This window comes from Streptopelia decaocto (genome assembly GCF_964273445.1).
Source record: "Streptopelia decaocto genome assembly, chromosome: 7".
In the NCBI taxonomy this organism is placed as follows: Eukaryota; Metazoa; Chordata; class Aves; order Columbiformes; family Columbidae; genus Streptopelia; species Streptopelia decaocto.
In genome coordinates this window covers 7,894,786-7,919,923 of record NC_138661.1, presented here as the reverse complement: position 1 = coordinate 7,919,923, position 25,138 = coordinate 7,894,786, and the positions used below count along the sequence as shown (strand labels likewise).

Here is a 25,138-nt window from a genome sequence, read left to right as displayed (position 1 = left end):
CAACACACTGAAATGCAAGGAGATGTGCCAGACTCTGCTGGTGGGTGAAAACATATCCAACAGCTAGAGAAAATTGTGCAGCAGACAAGCAAATGAACCATCCAGACCACCGACTTTTCTTACAGCTGTTTGCAGCACAGCTCTCAAACTGCAGACAAACTTCTATTTCCAGCCCTTACAGCATATTCCCATGTCAAAACTTATCAGCCCCTCAAATTATCCAAGTAGCGTGTTTATACGTTTTGGCAAAGTTGTCCCTATGTGTTGGAGGAATAACTGTTAAACTACCTCACTGCTCTCAGTCTTTCCTTGAAATCCTCATTTATTGCAATGCCCAACAAAAATTACTAAAAAGCCCAACACCGGGGTGACATTTATATCTTCTGACTTCAGACTGATATTAGAGCTTGCCAGCTAGACCTTGGAAGTTAATGAGAAAAAGAAATTAATCTAGATCTTGATTTCTATGAGACCCATCTGAAACATCCAGATCGCAAGATGAGATGTACCAAAAAGCATGTACTTCTCTCCATGAACTGCAACGGTCTACTGTGCAGTACTTTATAGTACTGCAGGTGCTAAAGTCAGGCAAAATCATTCCAACTCTGTCCTAGGGAGAACCCACTTCTCAGCCAGCACTGCCTCCCTGTGCTGTCCTCCCGGCTGCTCGCGTCCCTCTGATGTCTAGTTCTGCCCTTCTGCCTTGGGATTCATTTTTGGACCTCGCATGTGACTTTTAAAGTGCAAATTTCTGAATTAAACCCGAAGCTACTACCTGGTCTAGAAATTACCCAGATAAGCTTCATTATCTAAGTCAAGTGCAGTGCTAAAAGTTAAAGTAGGCATCGTGAAAAGGCCAAAACATTTCTCTTTCGTTAGCCACCATATCTGGGAACTGTCACCAGCTAAACAAAACCAGCAGCTGGGACTGGAAGAGCAGCTTGTACAAGGGGATCACTGCATGTCCCAAAATGCAGGGGACTGTTGTGGGGTCTGAGATGAACCCCAATGTACTTGGCAACACCAGTGATGTGCAAGTTAGGAGTGGGGCAGATTTGAGGAGGGTGAAACCTCATCTAGGGCAGGCAGGGACAGGTTACACCAATGCAAGAAGTGCCCTGACAGGGTACCTGGATGGACCTGCCCTTCCTTGTAAAAAAAATTAGGAGTTTCCTGGCCCACTGTCCTGCCTGCTGCCAAACTACCTTAGCAAGTTTTAGATGAGGGATCAAAACCATCTCTAACCCAGTGGCTTTTGCAGTTGCCTGTTGCACCATATGATACAATGACAGAAGATACGCAGGAGAGCTAATCCATAACGAATATGTCACCCTGTAAGCAACAACTGATCTTGTTAGCAACCTTAAAGTATTCAAAGAGGTTAAGCATGCCAGTTAGGCACTTGATTTAAGGTAAAGCACTTATGGAGGAAATGTGGGAATGATCCTGCTGGATTTGTTCAGTCCTGTTGGTTACTGTGAAGGTACAGAGCACGGTCAGCAGATGTGAGGTCTCATATGGATTAGCAGCACGGGTAAGCACCTTGTCCCAAAAGCACCAGGAAGTACTTTCAGTTCTTCTACAAGAAGGGTGAGAAGAGCACAGTCCTACACTGGGACTACTGGCAGGTATTTAGCAACTCTGCAAAACATAGTATTAGCCTTGACTGGTTGATGCAGCCCTGAAAAACAGCCTGAAGGATCTGGTCCAAGTCCATGGTTCACCTTGTTCCTGGCTTGCACTCACAAAGCCACCAATACTGGTGCAAAGCGGCTGCCTCTGCCCCTTTCCACTGCTGCAGCTGATGGAGAGGAAGCCAGCAGGTGACAGAAGTATTTGGCTGCTCTCACTTTCCTTAACAAGCTCTTTTCAGAGCTCTGCTCCCAAGTTCAACCCTGTATGCAGAAGGCATCTGGTTCCAAAGCAAACATCTGCTATGTAAATCTTCCTGCTCCTGTTTCTGCTTCTGTTAAGTGGCACTCAGTGTAACTGTGCACCATCTTCTTGTGCTATGCTGGGTAGTATTTTACCTAATTCTTTCTACAGCTTATCCCCTGCTACTGTGCCAACAGTCAATTTGGATCCAGTTGGTTATGATGCTCAGCAGGGCCTGTGACTCCCCCCAGGGCATGCGGTCCACTGGAGACAGGTGACTCCGGAACCCTCCTCCCTGGAGGGATGGGACAATATAGACATTGTGTGGAGCACTGAAGGAAGAACTGCTAGAAGAGCCAGGGCTGAGGAAGAGTCTGAGCCAAACATCTATGCTGTTGCATTATTAACTCTGCATGATTTCAAGCTGGTTGGGAGGAAAGCAATGCTCGATCGCTGCACTGTCCCTGAGTGTATCCAGTGGCAATTAATTCTCTGCATATTCGATGATGTTCTCCGCTGGTGCTCTGGAAATGTGCCTCTGGTGACTTGCAAGAGATGCACATGTTGGGACCATCTGATGCCACAGCTGACCTGCTGAGACCACGGCTCGCTGTGCTGCTCGGTGTCATCTCTGCTTCCCTGTACTCCCTTCTCTGTCTGTACCCCTCTGTTTCCCATCCTGAAGTTGCATTACAGAAAAATGCATGGGTTGCAAGACATCTTTCTTCAGTCTGCATATTGAATAACAGGTAGGTGAAAATAGCCAAGGAAGTCCAAAGCAAAACCAAGCGATATTAGATTATAAATAAATGTCCCAATGACTGCCAGCACATTCAATAAATTTGAAATCCAACAGTTTTAGAATCCAAGTGGAGTTTTTTGCACCACAAAAACCCCAAAGAATATTATTTTGGCTTAGAAATCACTCAAACACAGCATGAACATGGTACCGTGAGCTTGTATTTACTTTCCAGCAATTGCTGTTACACCATTGTAATTATGTAATCTGTTGCATATCCTGGACAGAATATGGCATTTGTCAATCATTTTACCACCCTTAATGCTCTAAGTCATTAATCTCAAACTTGAGCTAAGTAGCCAGAGAATAAAAATTTAACAGAAGTTCACATCAGTGCAATGTCTAAATAGGAAGGCAGCAGACACACAGCCCAAGGTAAAGGGTCCAAGTCTACACTGATGAAACAGGTTAAATGAAAACAAAAATTGGGGATCCTCCTTGAGCACCCTCAACTTGCACACCAGTCACAGGGTACTGCCTTTTCTCTGGCTACAGCTCAAAGGAAAATGTAAAATAGACTCATTATATCCATAAAAGTCTTACACTTGCAACAACCATTCTCTGATGCATTTCTGCATGCTGCAAGTATTTTTGGAAACTATCTGCTCTTTGCATGAAATAAACTTCATGAACTCTGTTGAGATGCATCCTGAAGGGACTATTTGGAAAGACAGGACTCCTGGGAGCTGGGTGGGGGTGCACAGTGCAATCCACTGAGCCTGGGGGCAAAAGCTCCCCCACATCCAGGTGACAAATCACCCCACACACAGTGAATTAACAGCAATAGACTTTCAAGTGCAGCAGAGGAAACCAGCTCCTCCCAGTTACCCAGAGGGTGGAAGAGCCTGTCACTGCTGTTGATTGAATTCTTCCTCTACAAGTGTCACTCTCAAGTTATTTGGTCAAACAGGCAAAATTTACTATTTACTAAATAAAGGCCAACCTACCCATAGTTCACTTCCCAATAAGAACTCATCTGCCACTATTCAACATGGCCCCAGAAAACAAAAAATGGTAATAATTAAAAAAAAAAAAAAAATCCAACAAATATCACAACTGATCTTAAAAAACTAAACCAAAATCAAACATCTCTTGTGCAATGGGCCCAGCTTAAAAGACACCCTGATTTAAAAGAGTGCTTAGACACATGCATAAAATGCCTGGGATAAGCCAAACAAAGCCAGTTTCTAAATATCTTAATCTTTACACCAAAATAGAAGTGTCAGAAAAAGAACAAAACTGGTATATTATCACTAAAATCTGGCTTCAAAAGTGAACAGCAGGACTAACTGACCTGACTTGAGATTGGATTTGGGTCTTAATACCCTCAATGAAGGTGTCAGCGCTGGGTTACAAGAGAAATGCATCAAGCTGTTTCAGGCTGAATCACTGCATAGCCCCACAAAAAGCCAGAATATTTTGTAGTATCTAGCAGCAGAAGGCACTTACAGGTAGAATGAAACGTATTCACACAAATGTAAAGAACGGCAAAATGCCTGTCAATTGTATTGCATTAGCTGTCAAAATGCTGCGGGGAAAAGGTACAGGGAGCTCAAATAAGGTGATAAATAACATTCAAATTTTAGTGTCTGCAAGAATGAAAAACATCCTGACGTATATTCCAAACTCTCCTTCACAAGCCCAAATGTCATCAGAAAAAGATAGCGCATACATTTCTTTTTAAGCGAGGAGGAGCTGAGATGGCCCTGCCAGCTGACAGGATTGTTTACAACCCGGTGAGGCAAATGAGATGCACAGCCCAGGAAACCTTTGTTCAGCCCGTTGCAGGGGGAGAGCTGAGGGACAAAAGACCCCATTTGCAGAGGTGATGTCAAAGGCAAATTTTAGGCCTTCGTGTATAAAAGGCAAGGAGGTTTCTCCGAACAGCAGCCGGCCCTGGCGCAGTGACGGGCACCCCCCGTGTCAGGGCTGTGCGAGCACAGTGCACAGGGCCGGCGGCCAGAGGAACCTTCTCTCGCGTTACCCAAGGGTCATTGTCGCAGACCTCCACCCTCTCGGGTGCAAAACCCCCCCAACACACAGCTGATTCTATTAAGCGAGAGGCCCCTGAGCGCTATTTGTCATCCACTTGTCCGCCTGCGGAGCCACGGGCGCTGCCGTGCCCTTCCCCCTGCCCGAGGCCGCCCGGCTGCGCCGCCGGCTCCCACCAAACCCACCGCCACCAAACCCCGGCCGCTGACCAACATGGCACTTACGGTTCGCAAGAAAAAACCATTCCTCAGCCTGCGAATCCCAAGCTGCGAGGGGGACCCGTCTGCGCGACCACGCCAGCCATGGAAGAGGAAACCCCTCCTCCACAGATGCCCTATTTATTCGCCGATTTAGCATCCCGCGTGGAGGGGGGGGAGGCTCAGCCATCCTCTTCTCCAACCCCCCGAGCTGGGGAACCACTACAGGTCTCCCCCGTTTTAACCCCTACATTTTGGGTCGGTATTTTACCTGGCAAACGGCCGCATCCCTCTTCAGAACAAAACCACCAGAGCTTTATTCTGACACAAGAGAATTAGCACGCGAAGGAGCACACGCCGAGCGGCTGCCTGCGGCTGGTGACAAAAAGGTTGCAGGCTGGAGGCTTCGGCACTGAAACAGGTAGATGCGGAGCTCATTTCTGGTGCGAAAGAGGGAATGCAGCCCCAGCCCTGGATGATTTGCAGCAGACTCAATTGGAAGCGAACCCGAAAAAACGAGAAAACGTACATCCACGCACAGGCACCACGCACACAGATGTATCCTTACTTCCCCTGCGTTCTTCCTTCTTGCCTTTGCCATTATGTCCCAGGTATTTAAGTACGAATTAAATCTCCCACACACTTAACTCGTCCTCTCTAACCTTCCAGTGCAGGCGGAAGGCCTCCAGAGCAAGGAGTGTGTTATGCTGGAGGACAAAACAACCCCTAATCTTCATTTATGATATCATTCGTTTGTGGAAAAACACACCGCCATGACTGCTGTGTGTTATGAGTGTCAGAGATCATGGAGTGGGGAAAAAAGGCGGAAGTCGGAGAACCTCGGATTAAAAGTCACTCCCCACCCAGCCAATATCAGGGAAAAAAAAAAGAAGTTACGATAATCCCAGCAAAAATGCAAGGAATGATTTTAAAATTAAAGGTTTTTCAGTATTCAGGTAATCTTCCTCAGACCTGTATTGGCTTGCCCATTGCCCACACTCAGCACATGGCAGGATAAAAAGACGACATTGCACATCATGGGAGAGCTTCAGACATTTGCACAGGTAAATCACGCCCAGTCACCTTGACAGTTTAACCTGATCACGGTCCAGGGAGGTTCAAAAATCCATTTGAAATCAATAAGTCTGAGAAAACAGGGAAATAACCCACCCAGCTTGACAGGCAGACACCAGGAACAGCGACAGTGCTCAGAGGACAAGGACTCCCCTTGCACCAGCCGCTCCCCCCGCTCCCGGCACACCGCGGCACACATTGCATAACCAAAATAAACCCAGCCATCCCGCCTGATACGATAATGACTTCTGTCACAGCTTTTGCCCTGAAGAGAAGCATAATCCCTAAAGGAAAAGGAGCCTGGAGAACATGGAAAGCAAGCAGGCACTTTGCAAGTGAGATTTCAACTGTCCAGATTTTTTTTTTGCACCAAGATAATTACAAGAATGAGGTCTTACAGCAGTACTGCCACAAACCACCACTATAATTCTGCTGAACATGGCTGTATCATTTACTCAGGGACCTCCCTGCAGCATACTTTGCTTCCCTTGCCATGCAATACTGATCTACAGCAATTTCAAAAGACCTTTGAACTTGGGAGTGCACTCACAGTGACTGAGAGCTGCCCGGCCACAGCTGCAGCATCAACACGTGGTTCTCAACTGTCTGCCCTGCCAAAGGTTGAGCAACGTGGTGGAAAATAAAATAAACAGATACCAGCTAGGAGGTGGTATGAACTCCCTTGCTCCCCACACCTACCAAGCTGGGACACGCTGCTGCCGGAGCGGCTACCGGGACAGCCCATGGCAGTGAAGGTGCAGGGAAGAAGGGGTTCACTGGAGCTCCCCAATAAAACCTCCATAGAATCCCTCCACAGCACAAGGTGGTGTCCCTGGAGAGCTTCAACACTCTCCTATTTTACTGCAACCTGAGCAGTCTCAGGCTGTTTGGTAATTTCAGGTGGGGTGTGCAGGAAACCAGCTGAAAACAGCTTGAATCTCCCAAGTTTGATACGGGAAGGAAGGGGCTGAATTTGGTTGTGGCAGCTGAAGATTCCTGGACCCTGCAATGAGGGTGGTCAGCTGGTGAACAATGGGAAAGGACCTTGTCACCAAGGATTCACATTTACAAGAATGAGAAGGCACATTTGGCCTTGCTGGCTTCCCTGTAATTTCATGCTTCCACTCATAGTCGCAGTCATTTGAACCCATTCCTGCTATATACATTAAAATTGTGCCTTTTTCCACAAGGCTGAAAACATGGGCCAGACCCACCAAGGAAGAAAACACATCACAGTGTGCCCAAAGCCAGAGCAGCTGAGAAATGGCACCCTTCTTCCACAGCTCAGTGGAAGCGGGATGCCCAGAGGTAGAGAAATAAGCATTTCTTACTGCAGAGACCAGTTTGCAGACCCAAAAACGCTGGAGGTAGCCCCTGATGAAGCTGGCGGTTTTAACGAAGGCTCAAGCATGGTCCAAATGCTTTGCACAACCCCAGGCAGGGCAGACACCCTCCTGAGACACATCAGCCACCAACACTATGCAAACCGCCAAAGGCAAACGCTTCCCCGCTGGGCTGGGAAGCAAAGAGTTAGTATTGGTGGTGGATGGGCCAGGGAAGGACACCGAGGGACGTGGCTGTGCACAACACAGTTCCTTGGCAATTCCTGACAGTTAATGCATTGCCAGGGAGTGCTGCTCCAGAACAGGTGGGGATGTAGATCCCACCCCACAGGTTTTTGGCTGTGTACTCCCCGCGTCTAGCCCGTGTGCACCCTCTCCTCCTGTTTCAGGCCTTCACTTGGGTGCATGTGCAAGAATGCAGTGATTTCTTCTGGCAGAGTGCTCTATGAGGCTGGTGACAAGATAACTGAAGCAAGAGATTTTCTGTGTCCATTTTTACAGTCAGCACAACACTCCCTTTCAGCCTGTTAGTATGTTTGTATTCCCCCTCTATCAACAGAAACTTCAGCACAAGAACCTCCCCTGGTAAGAGTATCTTCTGAGCTGAACAGAAATTCATTTGTTCTCCTTTCCAAGAATACGAATATCTTGATGGTTACTTTATCCCATGAAAATTAACATTTTGAGGCTTTTCCAGGTTTGCACCAAGCCACCCTCCGGCTGTAACACACAAAGCAAAGCTTTTGTCACCACACGAGCCAAGCACAGGCATATAATGAAAGCATTAAGTCCTGCAAGTGCAGCCATATGGCAAATCTGAGCTTGTCACCATGAACTAAGAGAATCACTTCAAGGGCTAAATGGAGAGCTCACCTAATTTGCCCATCTGTCCCAGGACGTTTATTGGGTTAAAAAGGTGAAACAAGCTATCACGAAGAACGTTTTGTATTGATACATTGTCCTGAGATTGGTTTGGTTTCATGTTGCAATCACACAGCCATACACTGCACTACAGAAAAGATAACACATTACTCAGGTTACGGGGTCAGCTATGGAGACATAAGAAACCATAGAACTGAAATTGGCTATAAATAATCTCAATTAGACTCCTTTGTGGATACAGGTTATTTTATACTCTTTAACCACAGGATCACAAAGATTCAGCACCCAGAATGGAGGATTGGCTTCGAACACACACCTATTCGATGTAGAAGCTATTCAATGCACATTTTCTCTGCCTACTCAGTGTATGGCTCTGTATTCTACTTACTTTCCAATTCTTGGCTTGCCATGAAGACAGAGTGAGATCTGGTCCTTGTCCCTGTGATGCAGAGTCGCTGGGGCCAGGGAAGCCGGGCTGTGATCTGTGGTGCACCCGTTAGTGCAAATAGAGGTGGATGCTGGTTTCGTGTTTAACAGAAAGTGCTGAAGTTGTAACAATCTTCAAGTGGTCAGAGATTCAGCACCCAAAAACTAAGAAAATTTTCACTTCATTCAACTTGTCACAGCTACCAATTTGAAAAGCCAAGAGCAAAACCACTTGCTCATTCCATGAAAATAAGTTCCTACAAGTAGCTTTTTCAGGAGTAAGACAAGATTGTCTTCCTACCATGGTTGAAATTAATCCTTTCCCTCCAGGCAGCATTCTCCTCCCTCCATCACCAAACCTTCTAATGCCCTCTGGCCATCCTGCCCTCGAGCTTTTCCTGCATCCTTTTTATCTTTGCCATGAATTAAAGCAGTGCCAATACAAAGGGCTTTGTCCAGGTCATGGGCAGCAGTTGTGCAGCTCTGCAGTCTCTCCTCACAGCCCCTGGACCATGGCCTATGGGCTCCAGCTCCCTGGAGCCAAACCATCCTGCCCATCGAATGGAACTGGTGACAGCAGGCATTTGAGATCCTGTGAAGATGTCTGGATTGTGATGACTTCACACAACACGGCCAACACGAATTTTGCCACCACTCTATTTCATGTGTTCCTTCAACCCGGCTTAAACATGCTTTTTTTCCAAAAAGTTTTAGCAAAACTAAACTGAAAAGGAAGGAGACAGTCTACCAGCATGGGGCATTGCAACCCACGCTCAAAGGTCATCTCGACTCCAGCCCAAGGCTCCTTGTTCTGCTCTGCTCCTCCAAAGAAGTCCAATTTGTGTCACACCTGTGACTGGTAGAACTGCTGCCTCCTCCCCATAGCCTGAGCTTAAGAGAGGCTTCCCAAAAGCACAGGAGGAGCCTACTGTTGAGCACCCCGAAGCATATTTGAGTGAGGTGAAAATTTCAGTTGGCTGAAGTCTAATTTAATTTCTTCAGAATTCAAATGTCAGTGGCAAGGGAGCAGTATAGGAGTGATCTTGAAAGTTGGAAGGTTGTAAACAGGGCAAAATAAACTCTTAGGACCACACTCAGATTCTGTTGTGAATGTCTAGTCTGGTAGTTATCTATTAATAATATCTATCACTGAGCAGCCAAGAACAGCTGAGCTGCAATCCAAGCCCAGGCAAGGTGGATTAGGTGAGGGAGGAGATGTGATGCACTGGAGCTGCAAAACGCTGCAATACACTGAACCTTTGTTAGCATCAAGTCTGAGAGGACCAGCAGACCCCACTGGGCTGCCTGATAACCTTGGACCACCTGCTTACAACCCTGTTTTGTCAAGTCCTCCCAGTTCATTACCCTGCTCCTGAACACGAAGTCTATGGAAATGGCATGTTAACGCTGGTATGTTCCAGACCTTTTGGGGTAATAACACAGGAATGGTCATAAAACATCACACCAACCCCCCCGGTAGCTGCAATATCCACTTGGATATCCAGTTCTGGGAGCTACATTCATGCTCTAGGCAAATCTGCATTAACGTACCTCAAAGCACCACCATACACTTGTCTGAAGATTTAAGACATCATGGGTAGACAAACAAATGCTGTATTGTCACAAACTACTTGAATAAGACTGCCAGATCTCGTATCCCATCAATTCTTTGGCATATTTTCCTAAAAATTAACTAGAAATGTGCTACATTTACCATAATTTTAAAATAGTGTGTTTTAATCTGCATTTAAAAAAATGCTGCAATTCAAAACTAACACACAGCAGAACACAAATTATCATTGAAGTGTTTTAAAAGTTCTATCTTACTGTCGGATGAGAAAAGAAAAAGTGCTGTTATAAAAGTGAAGCTTTCTTTCCTAAACCAGATCAAACACAAAGATGCTGTGAGAAGAACCATTGCAGGAATATCTGCAAAGTGGTAGATCTTAAGAAGGCAGCTTCTGCTTAATCATTCACAGCTCATGTGTCACCATTAATTCAGATCTCATTCCTGATTAAGACCCAGCACAGGTAGAGTTACATTTTCACAGCATAACCACCTGCCTTATGTGTCCCAAGTGTTAACTGAGCAAGAGAACTGCTGCAGGCCAGGGAGAGGGGTTACAGGTGAAACAAAACCTTGGGAGAGAAGTTTAGACCAATACTAACTTGGCATTAGCCTTATTATTCCTGGATTACTAATAAACTTGGACAGGCAGTGAAAACAGCCCAGCATCCTCCTCCCAAGCTGTGGTAGAAACTCAGATAACAGTGAAATGGGATCGTCTTAGTAAGGCTAATACTAAAATGGTCATGATGTTCTTAACTCTGTCAAGTATAATAAAGGTGTTTAATCTTTTAAGAAGAAGTCATTGCCTAGACTTTGCAGGTTTTTGTTTTAATTTCAACTAATAGTATTTTCCATTTCACCATCATGCAGAAGCTCCTGAATTCAAAAAATAAACTCATGGTATGGTCTTCCATTTGTTTTTAGGAAAGAGGCCGAGTAAAGAAATATCACTAATAGGAAATGTAATTTCATACACTTCTGAATGTGAAAAAGGAACATTATCATTGTATAAATCTGACTGTCTACAGAGACAGGCTGGGAATCTATTCCCAAGTTCTGTGCATTCAGATACAGGGTAAAATAAAAGCTTGTCTTAAAACAGGAGGCTCTCCTAAAGAGCCCAAACACACTCCTACCATACTGCCTTAAAACTTAAGTTCTAATTCAACACATGAAACAGAAAAATCACTCTTCCTTTTACATAGCTCCCATGTTTCAAATTATATTTCATATGAATTCTTAGACCCTGCCCTCTGCCATTAGATAAATTAAGACATTTGGTGTCATAATACAGTAACAAGTCATAACAAAAAAAGCATTAGCTTCAGTTTAATTTGACTCTCAATAATGAATTCGAACAGAACTGAAAAATCACATTAGTCTGTTTCTGACGGTCAAGGACATGAGCCTCTGACTTTTATGTCATATAAAATACTAAAAATCATTTTCTTACCGTGCTCCAATGACATCAAAGAGATGCTGCCAGCGATCATTGATTTTGTTGAGTTTATCATCTATTTCTGCAACTCTGCTCTTGTTGCTAGCCTTGATTAGCTGATCGCCCATTTGTTTCAAGTGAAGCTTATTTTCACTGAACAGGTTTATTTCTTCCATGCAATCCTGATAAATATACACAAACATTGCTTAATTCCTGAGTAAAACAAAACAAAACAACAAAACCAAAACAAAATTATCTCTTTCTTTTCCCACGTCTGTGATCGAAGTCAGGTTTGGGTTGCAATGGCTGAGGTTTCTACATTAGCATGTAGAACTCTCTCACTTAAACCAAACCAAACCAAACCAAAACCCTCAATGGAAAGGCACTCTCACAATGAAGCCACTATGAAAAAATAAGCAGCTTAAAGACCCTCAAGTGCCAGGAATAAGTACTCCTAAAAATAGCAGTTCGATGTTCTAAATTTCTCTCTGCTTTCCTGATTTAACATAATTTTTTAATCAAGCTACCTCAAAAGAATCCAAATTCATGTCTATGATGTCTTTATTTTGTTGGTGTTCTTATCCAGAGATCTGTATTAGACACCGAGACCTTTAAGCTATGAGATGGAACACTGCAGCAAAATAATGGTCCTATTTAAAATGAAGTTAATACAAAAGTATTAGAAAGCACTAACTGCATTGACTACCAAGGAGAAGGGGCAGAATTAGGTTTTATTTTTTGGTTGCGGTAACTTCTTGTTTGCCTGGCATGAGGCCTATCCATCATTTAATCTTCTCTTTGCTCTCTGACTACCAGTTCTGCAACTGGTGATGGAGATGGAGGCGGTGAGAGCAGCGAGTGGCTCCCAGGACACCACTGATCCCAGCGGGGAAACTTCTGAGCAGTGCTGGATGTGCACGTGTGCCCCACAACCCCAACAGCCCAGACCCCCTGCCACCGCAACTCACACATCGCACTCCATGCCTAAATGCAGCCAGGTGGCATTTCTGTTTTGCGTTATAGAATAGAATAATAGAATAATTGTGGTTAGAAGAGACCCTCAAGATCATCAAGTCCAACCATAACTTGGCACTAAACCATGTCCCTAAGAAACTCCTCTGCACATCTTTTGAACACCTCCAGGGATGGTGACTCCACCATTTCCCTGGGCAGACTGTTTCAATGCTTGACAACCCTTTTGTGAAGAAATTTCTCATAATATTCAATCTAAACCTCCTCTGGTGCAAGTTGAGGCCATTTCCTTTTGTCCTATCACTTGCTACTTGAGAGAAGAGACCAACACCCTCCATGCTACAACCCCCTTTCAGGTAGTTGTAGACAGCGATAAGGTCTCCCCTGAGCCCCCGTTTCTCCAGGCTGAACAGCCCCAGTTCCCTCAACCGCTCCTCATAAAACTGGTTCTCTAGACTCCTCACCAGCTTCATTGCCTTATGCTCCAAGTCTGAACACCAAGTAGAAGAATACGAGCTGAGGCTAAAAAAGCTCATCTTCTCACAAAAGCCTGTACTTGCTGTTTTTATATCACATATCGCTTCTGAGAGGCAAGGAAGAAATGAGGAATGGCATCTCTATAACGAGCTATCAGGCTGCAATTGAAGAAAAGTGGCGTTACTACTTACCTTCTGCAATTTGTCTATCATGTCTTCAATGCTAACATCCGCAGTCTGTAACACTTTGCTTTCCATTTGTACCAGCCAGGAGCACAGCTCCTTATTCTTTTCATTGAACACAATCCAGGCGTTGAGCCTGTCCTCGATCTCCTGCTTCCGCAGAGACACCTATGGATAAGCACACACGTTAACTGCTGGCAACATCTTCCTCAGGAAGGATACCAGCAATTATGAGCCCTTTAATTTCTAGTCTGTGTTTGATCATCTTCCATTTCACAGGAGAACTTACTAAATATCTCTAGCTCTCTTTTCAAAGCCAGCAAGCAGACTGTTACTATTTTGGATAGCAGGGCAAAAGTTGACTAGCAAACACCAGATTCTCTCCCTCAGAAGAATTAAACTGAGTGAGAGCTTTATAAATAATGAGCTTATATAACAATTTAAATATTACTCAGTGAAAACCTGAAAATGCCAAACAAAGAAGGAATATAAAACATATAACTACTACATACTGTTCAGTACAGTCTCATATATAACACAAGAGAAATAACACATAGGTAAGTTCTTATTTTTCTGCAACTGTAAGAGAAACTTTGCAACTACTGACTGCAATTACTTTATCTCTATATCTCTTTCCTTTCCATTTGTTCACCAGTTCTTGGAGAACTTCCAAAAAAAAAATCAGCATCAAGAATCTATCCTTTTTATTGAAAACTATGGATTTTTCCCTCAAAATTACATTTGCCAGGACAGATAAACAAATTATCTAGTCAGGGAAATTACGGTCTGATGCTGCCTGATCCAGCAAAGCTAATACCACTGCTCCAGCATGACATAAAGAAGCAAGGTCACTCTTCTACTAGCTAACAGTATTTATTTCTAGCCTAGGGATCATATGTGTATTTGTATTCATTTGTCTACTTTGATGGATTTCCGTGCTAAGATATATGGGACAGAAGAAGTGAAAAAGGGTACAAGTTCGACTAAAACAAAACAAGACAAACAACTAACCCCTCAGCAATAAACTTTGTGTAAAGAAGACTGAGCACAACATTTTTCTTGCCTTAGCTGCGAATGGTCACTCTAAACATCACCCCAGGGCAGGACACATTCCCTCTTCACATCTAACATGCACCTTATATAGTATATGACTCTTCAAAATGCCATTACAGATCCTCCTAGACTAATCTCTAATACTATTTTTTACCTTAGAGTGAAGTTTAAGTGTATAGTGCAGAAGCAAAACCAGCTCCGCCTAACACCAAGATCAAAATAGGAGGCACCAAGTGATCTCCCACTATATTGCTTTTGTCCTTTAAAATTCTGATTTTTTTTTTTTTTGAGGAGGGGATAGGAAGGTGAAAGTGATTTCTAAATCTTTCATGCTGATCTAAGCAAAGAGATGAGGCCGAAAGCACTGTCTTGGGACACATGGAAACAATCTCTGAAGTTCTCACTGGGAAGAAGTCTTCTGGGGACCACAGGGACCTCAGAAAGTCTCCTTACGAGGGCTCTGCTCTGGGATGCTCCTTCCCACTCTCAGCCTCAGAGCTAAGAGGGTAAATCTCTCACCTTTCCTCCACCACTTGCAGCATCTCCCACGTGCAGAGGCGAGTTAACTTGGTCCATGAAAGAAGAGACTATGCACATCAGCAAAACCATTGTTAAACCCTGCAATGATCCTCACTCCCTTTTTGTGTGGTAAGCACGGGTCAAGGCAGGATTTTAGGAGCAGGAAGCAACTTTGAGCTGGCTAAGCAATATGTATCAGGGGTAAAACAGGAATGAGCCAAAAACTCCCAGACAAGCTTCTAGGAACACGAGCTCTTCAAGCCTTGCTTTGAACATTTTCTCCTCAGCCCAGCTGTCCCAGTACCAGCTCCAGTTCTGCATCCCCAGCATGATGCAGGAGCAATCTGGCCATTCCCATGGGAGGCTGAAAATACATCAAGGCCCAGGCATCCAACCCATTCGTTAGGACAGGACACTCACTGATGTGAATAGTTAAATGTTTGACCTACATGTACCTTGCATGGGCAGCTATATCAACGCTAATCCCTTGAGCGCATCTGCTCTCTGTGTGTTTGTGTCCCTGCCCAGGCCGGCGCAGGCGTCTGGCTGCCCCGCTCCCGTGGCCGTGACAGCTGCAGCCGCCTCTCGCTCTCAAAGGCTTTCACCTCTCCGCATTGATACAGCAGATTTCTTTTCACACAATACAGTCCTCTAATTTGCCAGCCAAAACAAAGCAGTTGTGCCAGCAGCAGAACGGATAAAATTCTGCTTTCCTACCCCGGTGTCCAGGGCTGAGCATCCCTGCGGGCTCTCCAGAGACTCATTAGAGCTGTGTAAACATTTCAGTACAGATTCCTCCCGCTACACATTTTTGTGTGCCTAACCCAGTCACATTAACGGCACCCCTTCCTTCTCTCGCAGATAAACTAACCTAAACGCTGTCCCCTCAGGAAATTAAAATAGAAATTTTGAATACAATCTAAGTAAATTACTATGGGAAATTGCTACTTGGATAGACTGTAGCGGGGTACATGCAAAAGATAGCTTAATTTTCTGGGCTGTTCACAACAGTTCAAACAGCAGGCATCAGCAGTTCACCAGAAAAGGAAAAACAAAGTTCTCTCATTTATAGGCTTAACTACAGATTTCCATTAGGAAAATGCTTCAGGCATTTTGATTTAAAAATAATGGCCTATATTTCTCAGGAGAGGGGAGAGTGTCTCTGGAATTATTTTCAGAGTTCAGAGGAATACAGAGGAATACAGAGGAATACAGAGGAAACACTGGTTGTATATTAACTATTCAGTTTAAGGCAAAGATATTAAATTCTTCTTTCATGTTGCAATGCAAAAAAAATAAACCCAAATAACTATTTCATCACACCAAAGTTTGTGAAATAAGCATAGCTGTTCGTTACTCTGGCAATATTCCCACCAGGATTGCTTTACCTTTGCCTGAGTAAGGGTTAGGCACAAAATACTAACTCGCTTCAATACTTCTTTACAAAATGTAAAAGAAAAGCTATTGACTTGTGAGTAAGGAGAGACAAGAGTTTGGCTTGCAGGCATACAGAGCTATCCAGAGTAACTTAAGACCCCCAAGTATTTGACTTCTTCCAATCCTGTTAACAGGGCAAAGTAAACACACATTCAATCTGCGTAATAACATAATGAATCAAGTTCATGTGACTTTGCTGGTAAATGTTCCCCAGCAATCTTACAGGCAGCACTAAATCAAGTGTAATATTGCAAGAAGCCACAAAGAATGCAAATGTTTCACAGTATTTTACTGCTATGGAAAAGTCGGTTCTTAAGGTGTTTAAACCCAAGAAGTCAGTAGTTAAACACATTTAAGTTTTCTTTATCAACTCTGCTGGCATGTTTTTTGACATCAGATTGCAAAGACCTCCCCCTTTCCTTCCTGCTTCATGCCCTCGGGCAATTCCCGTGTTTATCCCTCTCTCCCCCTCCTTCCCTTTGGCAGCCCAGAACAAAGCCACCTATTTTAGTAAACAGCTGCATTTTTGCTCTGTGCAGTTCAGGCACTCACTAGTTAAAAAGGTTTTGGTTCTGTGGGTTTGTTTGTGGGGTTTTTTTGCCTTTTTTTTTTTTTTTTTAAATCTCATCAGTCTGTTTCCAGGAAACAAAGGACAAACTTCACCCCTGGCCAGCTGCATCAGGAGAACCCCCCACCCAAGGCTGCAAGAGTGAGCCTGCTGACCCCCTCCTCGTTTTCTGTTCCATGAACACCTCATTATAAAGCCCCAGAGGATGCAGAACACTTACCCGCAAGCAGAGCTCTTCCCACTGCCTGTGCAAATGTTCGACTTGCTCCTTGAGCACCATCACGTCCTCGCTGAGGATGCAGTGAGCCAGCTCCACCTTCATGGCCCGCAGCTCCTTCATGTTGTGGGCCCAGTCCGCCAGCGACTGCTCCAGCTCCTGCATGGAAGCGCACCCAGCACAAGCCTTGGCACTAAGCTCTGCTTTCCAAACCTGCTGCTTAATCCCCTGCCTGGGCGGTGGGGGAGGAGGGGAATGTGCAGCAGCCTGTGCAGCGCTCCACGGCTGGACTGGACGGGGTCCCCCCTGGAATTTGGCTCAGCGCCCAACTGGGAGCCCACTGGAGCCCAGAGCTGAGCTGCTTCTCATCAACTGGGGCAGCAGGAACCTCTGAAAGGGCCGAAAGGCTGCCTGACCCCCTGCAGCTCCCCAAGCTCCAGGGCAGCGTTTGGAGTTTCACATCCAGGAAGGAACATGCCCACTTTTTTTTTAATTATTATTTTGGTCAGGTTGTTTTCCACCTCCATTTGTTGCAATCTCAGGTTATTTACTTGAAAGCTAAAAAAAGGAAAATTTGTTCCCCTCTCTAATGAATTATTTCACAGGCGCTTCATTAGATTTCTCAGAAACCTGGAGCTTTTAAACTGCTCATTCACACAAACACATTCTTTCCTGCTTCATGCCCTCAAATCCCCTTTTCCTTTATAACAAGGTCATGCATTTTCCCTATCAGTGTTAAAATTGTCATGTAAAAAGCAAAGACACCACTGCACACACTGGGGAACAGGATATTCCACACGAGGTACTATATGTCCCATTTTGCAAGGCGGTTGCTGGGCAGTGTCATTGGTTCTTCTAACAAAAAAAAGCACCCTCTTCCAGAGCATCCAATTTGTCTCATTTTAAAGGGAAAAAAATTGTGTTTGCATCAGAAATGTGTTGAGTCTAAGCCCTGTGCATTGTCACAGGTCTTTTGATCCAGTCATTTATCTAAATCATAAAAAAAATCTGGAGGAAAAAAAAACCCAAACAAACCTGAGACTAAAATTCACCTGAGCTCCAAACAAATTACGCCCCATAGATGTGCACACATGCATTTATATATCCTAACAACAGTCAAATCCCTGCAATAATGTAGCTAACGACGGACCCTGACACCTCCGTGGCTGAATTTCTCTTACTGGAATAAGAGGCAGGAGCTGTGTGCTGCCATCTCACAAATAATCCAGGGCTACAGCAAGGCCGCTGTCATGGGAAAGGCAGCCAGCACTCACAAAGAAGATTTCAGACAGCTGATAATGAGTTCAAAGCCTTGGCTTGTTAATAAGCTTATTTGTTCCCACTACATAGGTCAACAATTCACTTCATAAAGGGATGATGAAAGACTGACCAGTCCAGACAGAATGTCTCCTATCCACTGGAGCTGCTTTCCTTGCCATTTAATTTTCCTAGTGCACTATGGGCTGCAAGGGCTTTTGCCACTCCCTTACTCTTAATTTTCCTTCTCTTTAATTATTCTCAGATCCTGCAGGTGTGCACGGTGCTTTGCAGACTTATAAGGTCTCTTGCCTGAGGAGATCCCAGTCCAAAATGGACTGGAAAACAAAAAGCCATTCAGCCATTAGGACAGCAGCCAACTGAGCTGAGACCAGGGAGATTTTTCCTGTTTGTTTGAGGAACTACTTCTTTTAGAAGTTCGGACTGTGAAAAGGGAGCAGAAGCAGGAAAGAGAATCCAAAACACAAGTACTCCTTGTAATCTTCTTGGTTGGCTGGACTTTGCCAACTGGCAGCAATCAGGATGGTATAAAGCAGAGAAGTTCAGTGTCACTGAAGGGCAGGTAAGTGGGAAAACTGATTTTAAAGGGATCAGGTGTTGTGCAAAGACTACATCTATTTAAATACGGTATGGCTGTTCAATACCTTAATGTGCTCCTTGGCTTTGTAGAGCTCTTCATGTTCAACTGGAAGTGGATCTTTTACTTTCTCCTTCAGCTCTTGCAGTCTGCTTTTTAATTCCTTGGTTTGCTTTTCACAGCAGTCCCAACTCTGCTCAAGGAGACGCAAGAAAGTTATAAAAGGTTAAGATACTTTATAATGACATATTGAACCATATGGATATGTTACAAAATAGCCTCTTCAACCCACAAAAGGAAATAATCAAGTGCTCTGGTTATTTGGATTTTCTTTTTGATACAAAGTATCCCCCACAAGAATTCGGTGTATGGATTTACCGAGGAACCCTCTCTTGTATTTAAGGTTTGCCTTGCAGAGCATTTCTGCTCATTTTGTTTTCTCCAACATGAGAGGCTTTAAGCATAGTTTTTGTGCTGGGGATTGTATCAATGACAGTGTTGAATTTTAAGACATGCTGTCTAGCCATGAAAGCAAATTCATTCCTCTAAGGAAATAAATATAGCCTCCCCTTCTTTTTAGAGGTGCAACAACAGGAGGAGCAACAAATCATGTTAACTCCTTCTAAGCTAAATTTTAGCTCCCGAAGCAGGAGAGGGGCTCCAGGCCATGGGGAGCATGAGGACAATCAGAGTGGGAACATCCATTGTAGCAACAACTGGATGCCAGCCCCACTTTCCTTTGGAGAAACTGGGGACCACAGTTTGAGCTTCCCACATGCCCTGATGGCAGATGACAGGCACTTCCCTCCAAGCCCCCTGCAGCGAGCAGCAGCTCAGCATTTGCCTTGTTGGTACAGAGCTCAGCACTGGGAACGGTGGGGCAGGGAAGCTCTGGAGACCCAATGCCAGAGAAGCAGGTGATGCAGCTCCCTGAGGGCATCATCTACCTGGACAGTGCTGCTGAGCTGCATCTTCTTCTTCTCCAGCTGGGCCTGGGTGTCCCCCCAGCTCTGCTGTAACTGGCTGAGCTCCTCCTGGAGAAAAGCGCTGGTCTTGGGATCGGAGACAGCGCGTAACTTCTCCCCGACATCAATGATTAAGGAGTACATGGTTTGCCACCTCTGAAAAATCACTGCCTTACTCTTTAAAAGAAAAAAAAAATTAAGTTGTTCTTAGCAAGTTTTAGAAGCACACTCTTAGCATTTCACTGGAAAGAAGTGAAAATTCACAAAGGGAGTTACAAGGCACTAGTTCACATTCATGAAAGAGTCATGAATAGATCTATCTGCTTTTTAGATTTCAGAGAAATCTCATCTTCTGATCTATATAACTCTACAATGGCTTTTCACAGACTGAATCCATAGAGTGAAAGTGCAGCAGTTACAAAAAAGATGGAAATTCAGTTGTCTGAGTTATTCTGAATCAAAAAAAATCAAATTCTGTTAGCACCTCTAGCATCAACAACTAAGACAAATATTGCAGAGATAACAGCTCTGTTAATTATGACATACTCCAAGTGAAGTAAGCCATCAGTAATAATTTGCCTACAACACAAACTGGTCTATAACAAAAGCAGATATGATCATTGTTTCTTTCTGTAAAACAACAGCAGGAGGGAAGGGTAACTTGGAGTAGGAGGGAGAAGACTTTCTGGCTTTTCACACTAAGGAAAAATCATGAGCACTAACTTAAAATCTACTGAAAATCATCTTTACACAGCAGGTAAAAATAAAGATGAAATAAACTGGGCAAGTGCCAAATAGAATACTGGTAATGTGTTAATCCATCAACATTAGGTGTGTGGGAACACAATAAACCTTGGAACATGTGAACAATGTTCAATAATGTATTTTTGAAAGGTTTTAGATCGCCTTAAGTAACCTTCAAGTTCACTGCTTGCTTTTGCTTTCTTATAGAACGAAAAGGTGCATAATTAATTGGAAAACTAAGATACCTAAAATTAACAAAGGAAAATCTTTTTTTCCACTGCAGTAAAATGCAGAACTCGCTGCCCTGAAGAACTGCTGCCCAGCTCTGTGTGTCCTTGAGTGGTGGCTCCAAGGACAGACCCCCTTGCAAATGCTTTGTTATCCTCTCTCCTGGCACCTTCTGCCTATCCCTGTGCATGCAGGACCCAGGTGGCCCGTCTTGCCACATCTGCGCCGGTTTCCTTCAGGCAAACTGCGAGTCCTGCGTTTAGCAGCCAGGGCGATAAGGTGCACATAGACCTAGAGGTACCTGTTGACCACGGTTCCTGCTGAATCTCTCTGGCACCCTGCAATTCCATGTTCACTTCAGTGATATTTTTAAAGCATACAAGGCCACTAAATGACAATGTTGACCGGGAAGTTACCGACTATAATAAGCTTTTCACAATGTCACTTGTTTTCTCATTTTCTCACCTGTGCTCAGCTTTAAGAAAAAGTATCAGCAATTTTTTTTCCCCCGAAAGCATGTGATTTTAAAGCTTTTCACCTCACTGGACAGAACTTGTTTCTGTCTGAGAAAAAATGAAGATTTTAGATTTATGAAAAATAAACAACAGTACCTTGAAATCATGAATTAGATTTCTAAGCTGGTAAAGGCTGTAGCAGTCCTGGCTCTTCACAGGTGCGAGGAAGCTGTTTGTATCAGCAAGAAATCTGCTAAGACTACGCAGGGAACTCCTGAAGAGCTGCCATTGACTCACAAGTCCATCGATATCTTTCTTCCTCTGCTGAACCATCCGGATAACATTCTGCCACTGCTCTTTCAGCAATGTGAGCTTGGAAATAAACTCTGTTCTGAAGATGACAAGTGTTGAGTGTTAATATATTTTGACCTCGAGGCTATATTCTACAATAATTGTGATGGATTTCCATTTGCAATATTGTGCTCCAATTACAACACCCAACTACACAAAAAGCTCTATGCAGCTTTAAGCTCAGCCCTCCTCTCTGTATTCCATCTTTTAAGCAATCAAAAAACCACTTTTAAGTGACACAAGAATGGATAATGCTGCGTCTTTCTTGCTGTTGTAGTAGAGCAGCGTATATAGCACAGCAATCACAGAAACAATATGCACTAAACATTTATCTGAAGAAGAAGGTGGTCGATGCAAGTGAGACAAGATCTCCGATTCTCTGCAGAACTGATCTGTGCTTTTACCATCATCATATACTACAGCAGTGGGACCTAACTGCAAAGTGAAAAGGCTCTGTGTTGTTATTGAACCTATTCAAGCAGTTTTTGGCCCCTCCTACGACATGGTTGGGTGATCCAGCAGATCTAGCTGGAGTGGTTACACCAACTCTGGCAGAGAGGGGTAATGTGCTTGCAGCACAAGTGCCTGAGGCAGTTGAACCTCTGCTCACAAATACTGCTGCTTCTCACTCTACGTGATTAAGAGAAAAGTATAAGATGATACTGATAAAGAACAGGTTTTGCTCCCATGTGTTTTGTGTGGCCGATGACTCAATGGCCTGTTGTGTGTGTCAGGGGCAACATGAACAGTCCCACACCTCTGCAGTTTAAAAAGTAGAGAGATCTAGGAAGAGAGAAAAGATTCTTCATATGCAGCGTCTGTACTACCCTCTGTAAGAGGGTGGCTTCTCCTTCGCAGTTACGGTTTCCTCAACTGCAGGGTAGCAGTAGACACAAAAGCCTCCTGTTCAGGAGCAATTATTTTTGTTAGGTAGAGCATCCAGTTACTATCCCAAATGCAGTCTGGCCAGAACATCTATGTTTCTTTCTCATTGCACCTCCTCACACTTTTGCAAAATGTGCCCGAGGGTTATTTAAAGAGTGAACCTAGTCAAGAATTCAGGTTTATGTCCTCATGACAGCAAAGATTCATACCATCTCCAAATAAGAGAGCATATGCACTGAATTATCATGATCTTAGGGAGAAAAACAAATAATTACCTTTTCTCTGCTTCTCCAGTTTCCAAGGAGAGTAGAACTTTTGCTATGATAGAATTAAATGTCTGCTGATTTATGGAAATCTCAGTTTGCAGCATCTGAAAATACCATGAGAACAAAAGTTTTAACTATTCACTGAGCAACTTTTGCTATGAAAGCTGGTTCTGCTCCTCTCAAGTGACAGCTTTTATTTAGTTTTAAATACTGAAAGCTCTATTATTTTCAAGTGCTAGTGTCAAATACATTCTAAAAGATTCCACATTTTTTGGATACCAGGAGGAACTTGCACATATGTGATAGCAGAACCCACCAGGAGCTGTATGTTGCAGGTAATCTGAAGCCTGAAGTTTGCTGGACTCATTCATGAGAAACAAAATCTAGACAGAAACCTATTGGAAAGGTGTAAAGTAGCTACACATAAGGGTGAATTTACTCTATCACGATGAGCAGAAATTAATTCTAGAAAGAATTTCATTGCAACGAATGGAGAGGTCTAACTAAAAGAGAGAAAATAACTTTCTGTGGACCCTAGCGAATATCACTGACGTGCAGGGACTTAACGCCCTGTGGAACTGGCAGCAGTACCTCAGGTAGTGTGAAGCTCTGGTCCACTGCAGCAGCACAAAGCTCACCCTGACAGATGTTTAGCATTTACCACTTGATTTTTTTTTCTGTATTTCGGTTGGTTTTCCATCCTCCCACCACTAGGACAAAGTCTACAGAGAGACACTTTGCTTAGAATTGCATCCACATGCTACTGCTCGCATGCAACCTGCCTTCTCCTCCGAATTCATGCGTGCGTGAAGCACCGTCTCTAACAAATAGCAAGAGTTTGGAAAAATACCAGTGAAACAGATTTCCACCAAAATTTAACAACTGGTCAAAATGGAAATATGTTGTGAAAATGTTTTGTTTTAAATTCATTTCTTTTAGAAACTGGTAAAGTTCCTGCCAGATCACCAGCAAACTGCCCAGCTAGTTGCCACGTCTTCAGGTGAGTTGCCACAGGTAAGTAACCTCAGGGTTGGAGAAATCCAGAACTTCTATGACACAACACTTGAGGATGCACTCCTAAAGGTCTGATCCCTGCAAAAAGGGATCCATCCATTTTGGAAGAGGATTTCATATTTCACAGTTTTCCTCTGAATAACTACAAGGCTGCATTTCAAGAGTGAAATGCTCTGTAAAACTCTGCCCAGATCTACTTTCAAAAGGCATAGTATTTTCTAGAGATTTCCCCCCACCTTCATCACTCAAGAAGATGCTTCAATTTTTAGAGTTAGCTTTACCTCATATACTCTCTGTTGCTCCTGCAGTTCTTCAAACCGTCCTGGAATATTTATTTTTAAGGCTTCTTTCATTTTTTCTAAGAATTTCATCCAGTTTTCACATTTCTGAAAGAATTTCTTTTCATCATTTTGAGCTCCCTCAAGTATACTGTAAAACAAAAGAAGTCATCAGATACTGTTGTGTTGGTGCTTGTTTTTCTGGGTATGTTTGCATATGGTCTAACGTGGTGGTTAGTAATACTAACATAACAGGGTTTTGTTTGGCACTTTGCTACCTTCTTCCCCTGTGAACATCCAGGTTTTTCTTCAAGTGACTTGGAATACAAATAGCCACTGAATAACCTGGAGTAAATTGAAAGGGCAGGAATTCAACTTGGAAACCCCCTGAGAAAGCTGAGAACAGATTGAAAGACTTCCCGTGCTCTAATTTGGTTTGGATTTTCCTCACAGAAAAGGCAACAGTTATAGTGGTATTTGGTTTGCATTGCAGACCTGCAGCGTTCCAGAGCAGCTGCTGTTTTCTGACTCCACTGCCGAGTCAGGCTCTGCATTTTCTTCAGGGTGAAGTCACTGAGTGGCAGTTTAATGCTTGCTTCATTCAAACTCTCTATGCTGGGAGAAAGTGCAGCAAGCTCCAGTGTGTGATTCTGGAAGTAAAAGAAAAAAATGCAAAAAATTTACAGCCTTTCTTTCCTTTCAAAGCAATAAAGAAGCCTCTTCTGTAGGAAGCATCTGAATGTTATGCATCCAAAATGCTAACCCAAAAAACACCAACATTTCTCTGCTAGCTTCAAAGAATATAGGAAACAAAAAAGTCACAATTCCCTTACATGGGGCCTAATTTTCCAACAGTACTGAACAGATACTCAAGAGCTGGTATGTGCAGATTTACTTTGTACCCTATGTTGAGGGAAACACGGCAGCTCCAGAGCAAAGCTGGGGGAAAAGATCTCCCATCAACCCCAGATCTACGTGAGCTTCCTCCCCCCCCAGGCAGACATTTGGCCTGCTATGCACACCTAGAGTTTTTATGAACTTAAATAATTGCTTTTTGTGTTTTGGATGAGATTATA

The 25,138-nt window shown here is 43.8% G+C and overlaps 1 protein-coding gene across 1 annotated transcript in view; it reads right to left on the bottom strand.

The window, feature by feature from the left end:
• Positions 1–25,138, bottom strand: part of SYNE2 (spectrin repeat containing nuclear envelope protein 2) — a 193,548-nt gene that overhangs the window by 21,420 nt on the left and 146,990 nt on the right. Inside the window, 9 exon segments of the mRNA XM_082058908.1 lie at positions 11,612–11,778; positions 13,237–13,395; positions 17,025–17,180; positions 18,944–19,069; positions 19,824–20,018; positions 21,425–21,659; positions 22,780–22,874; positions 24,066–24,213; positions 24,558–24,712. Coding sequence (XP_081915034.1) covers positions 11,612–11,778; positions 13,237–13,395; positions 17,025–17,180; positions 18,944–19,069; positions 19,824–20,018; positions 21,425–21,659; positions 22,780–22,874; positions 24,066–24,213; positions 24,558–24,712 — 1,436 coding nt within the window.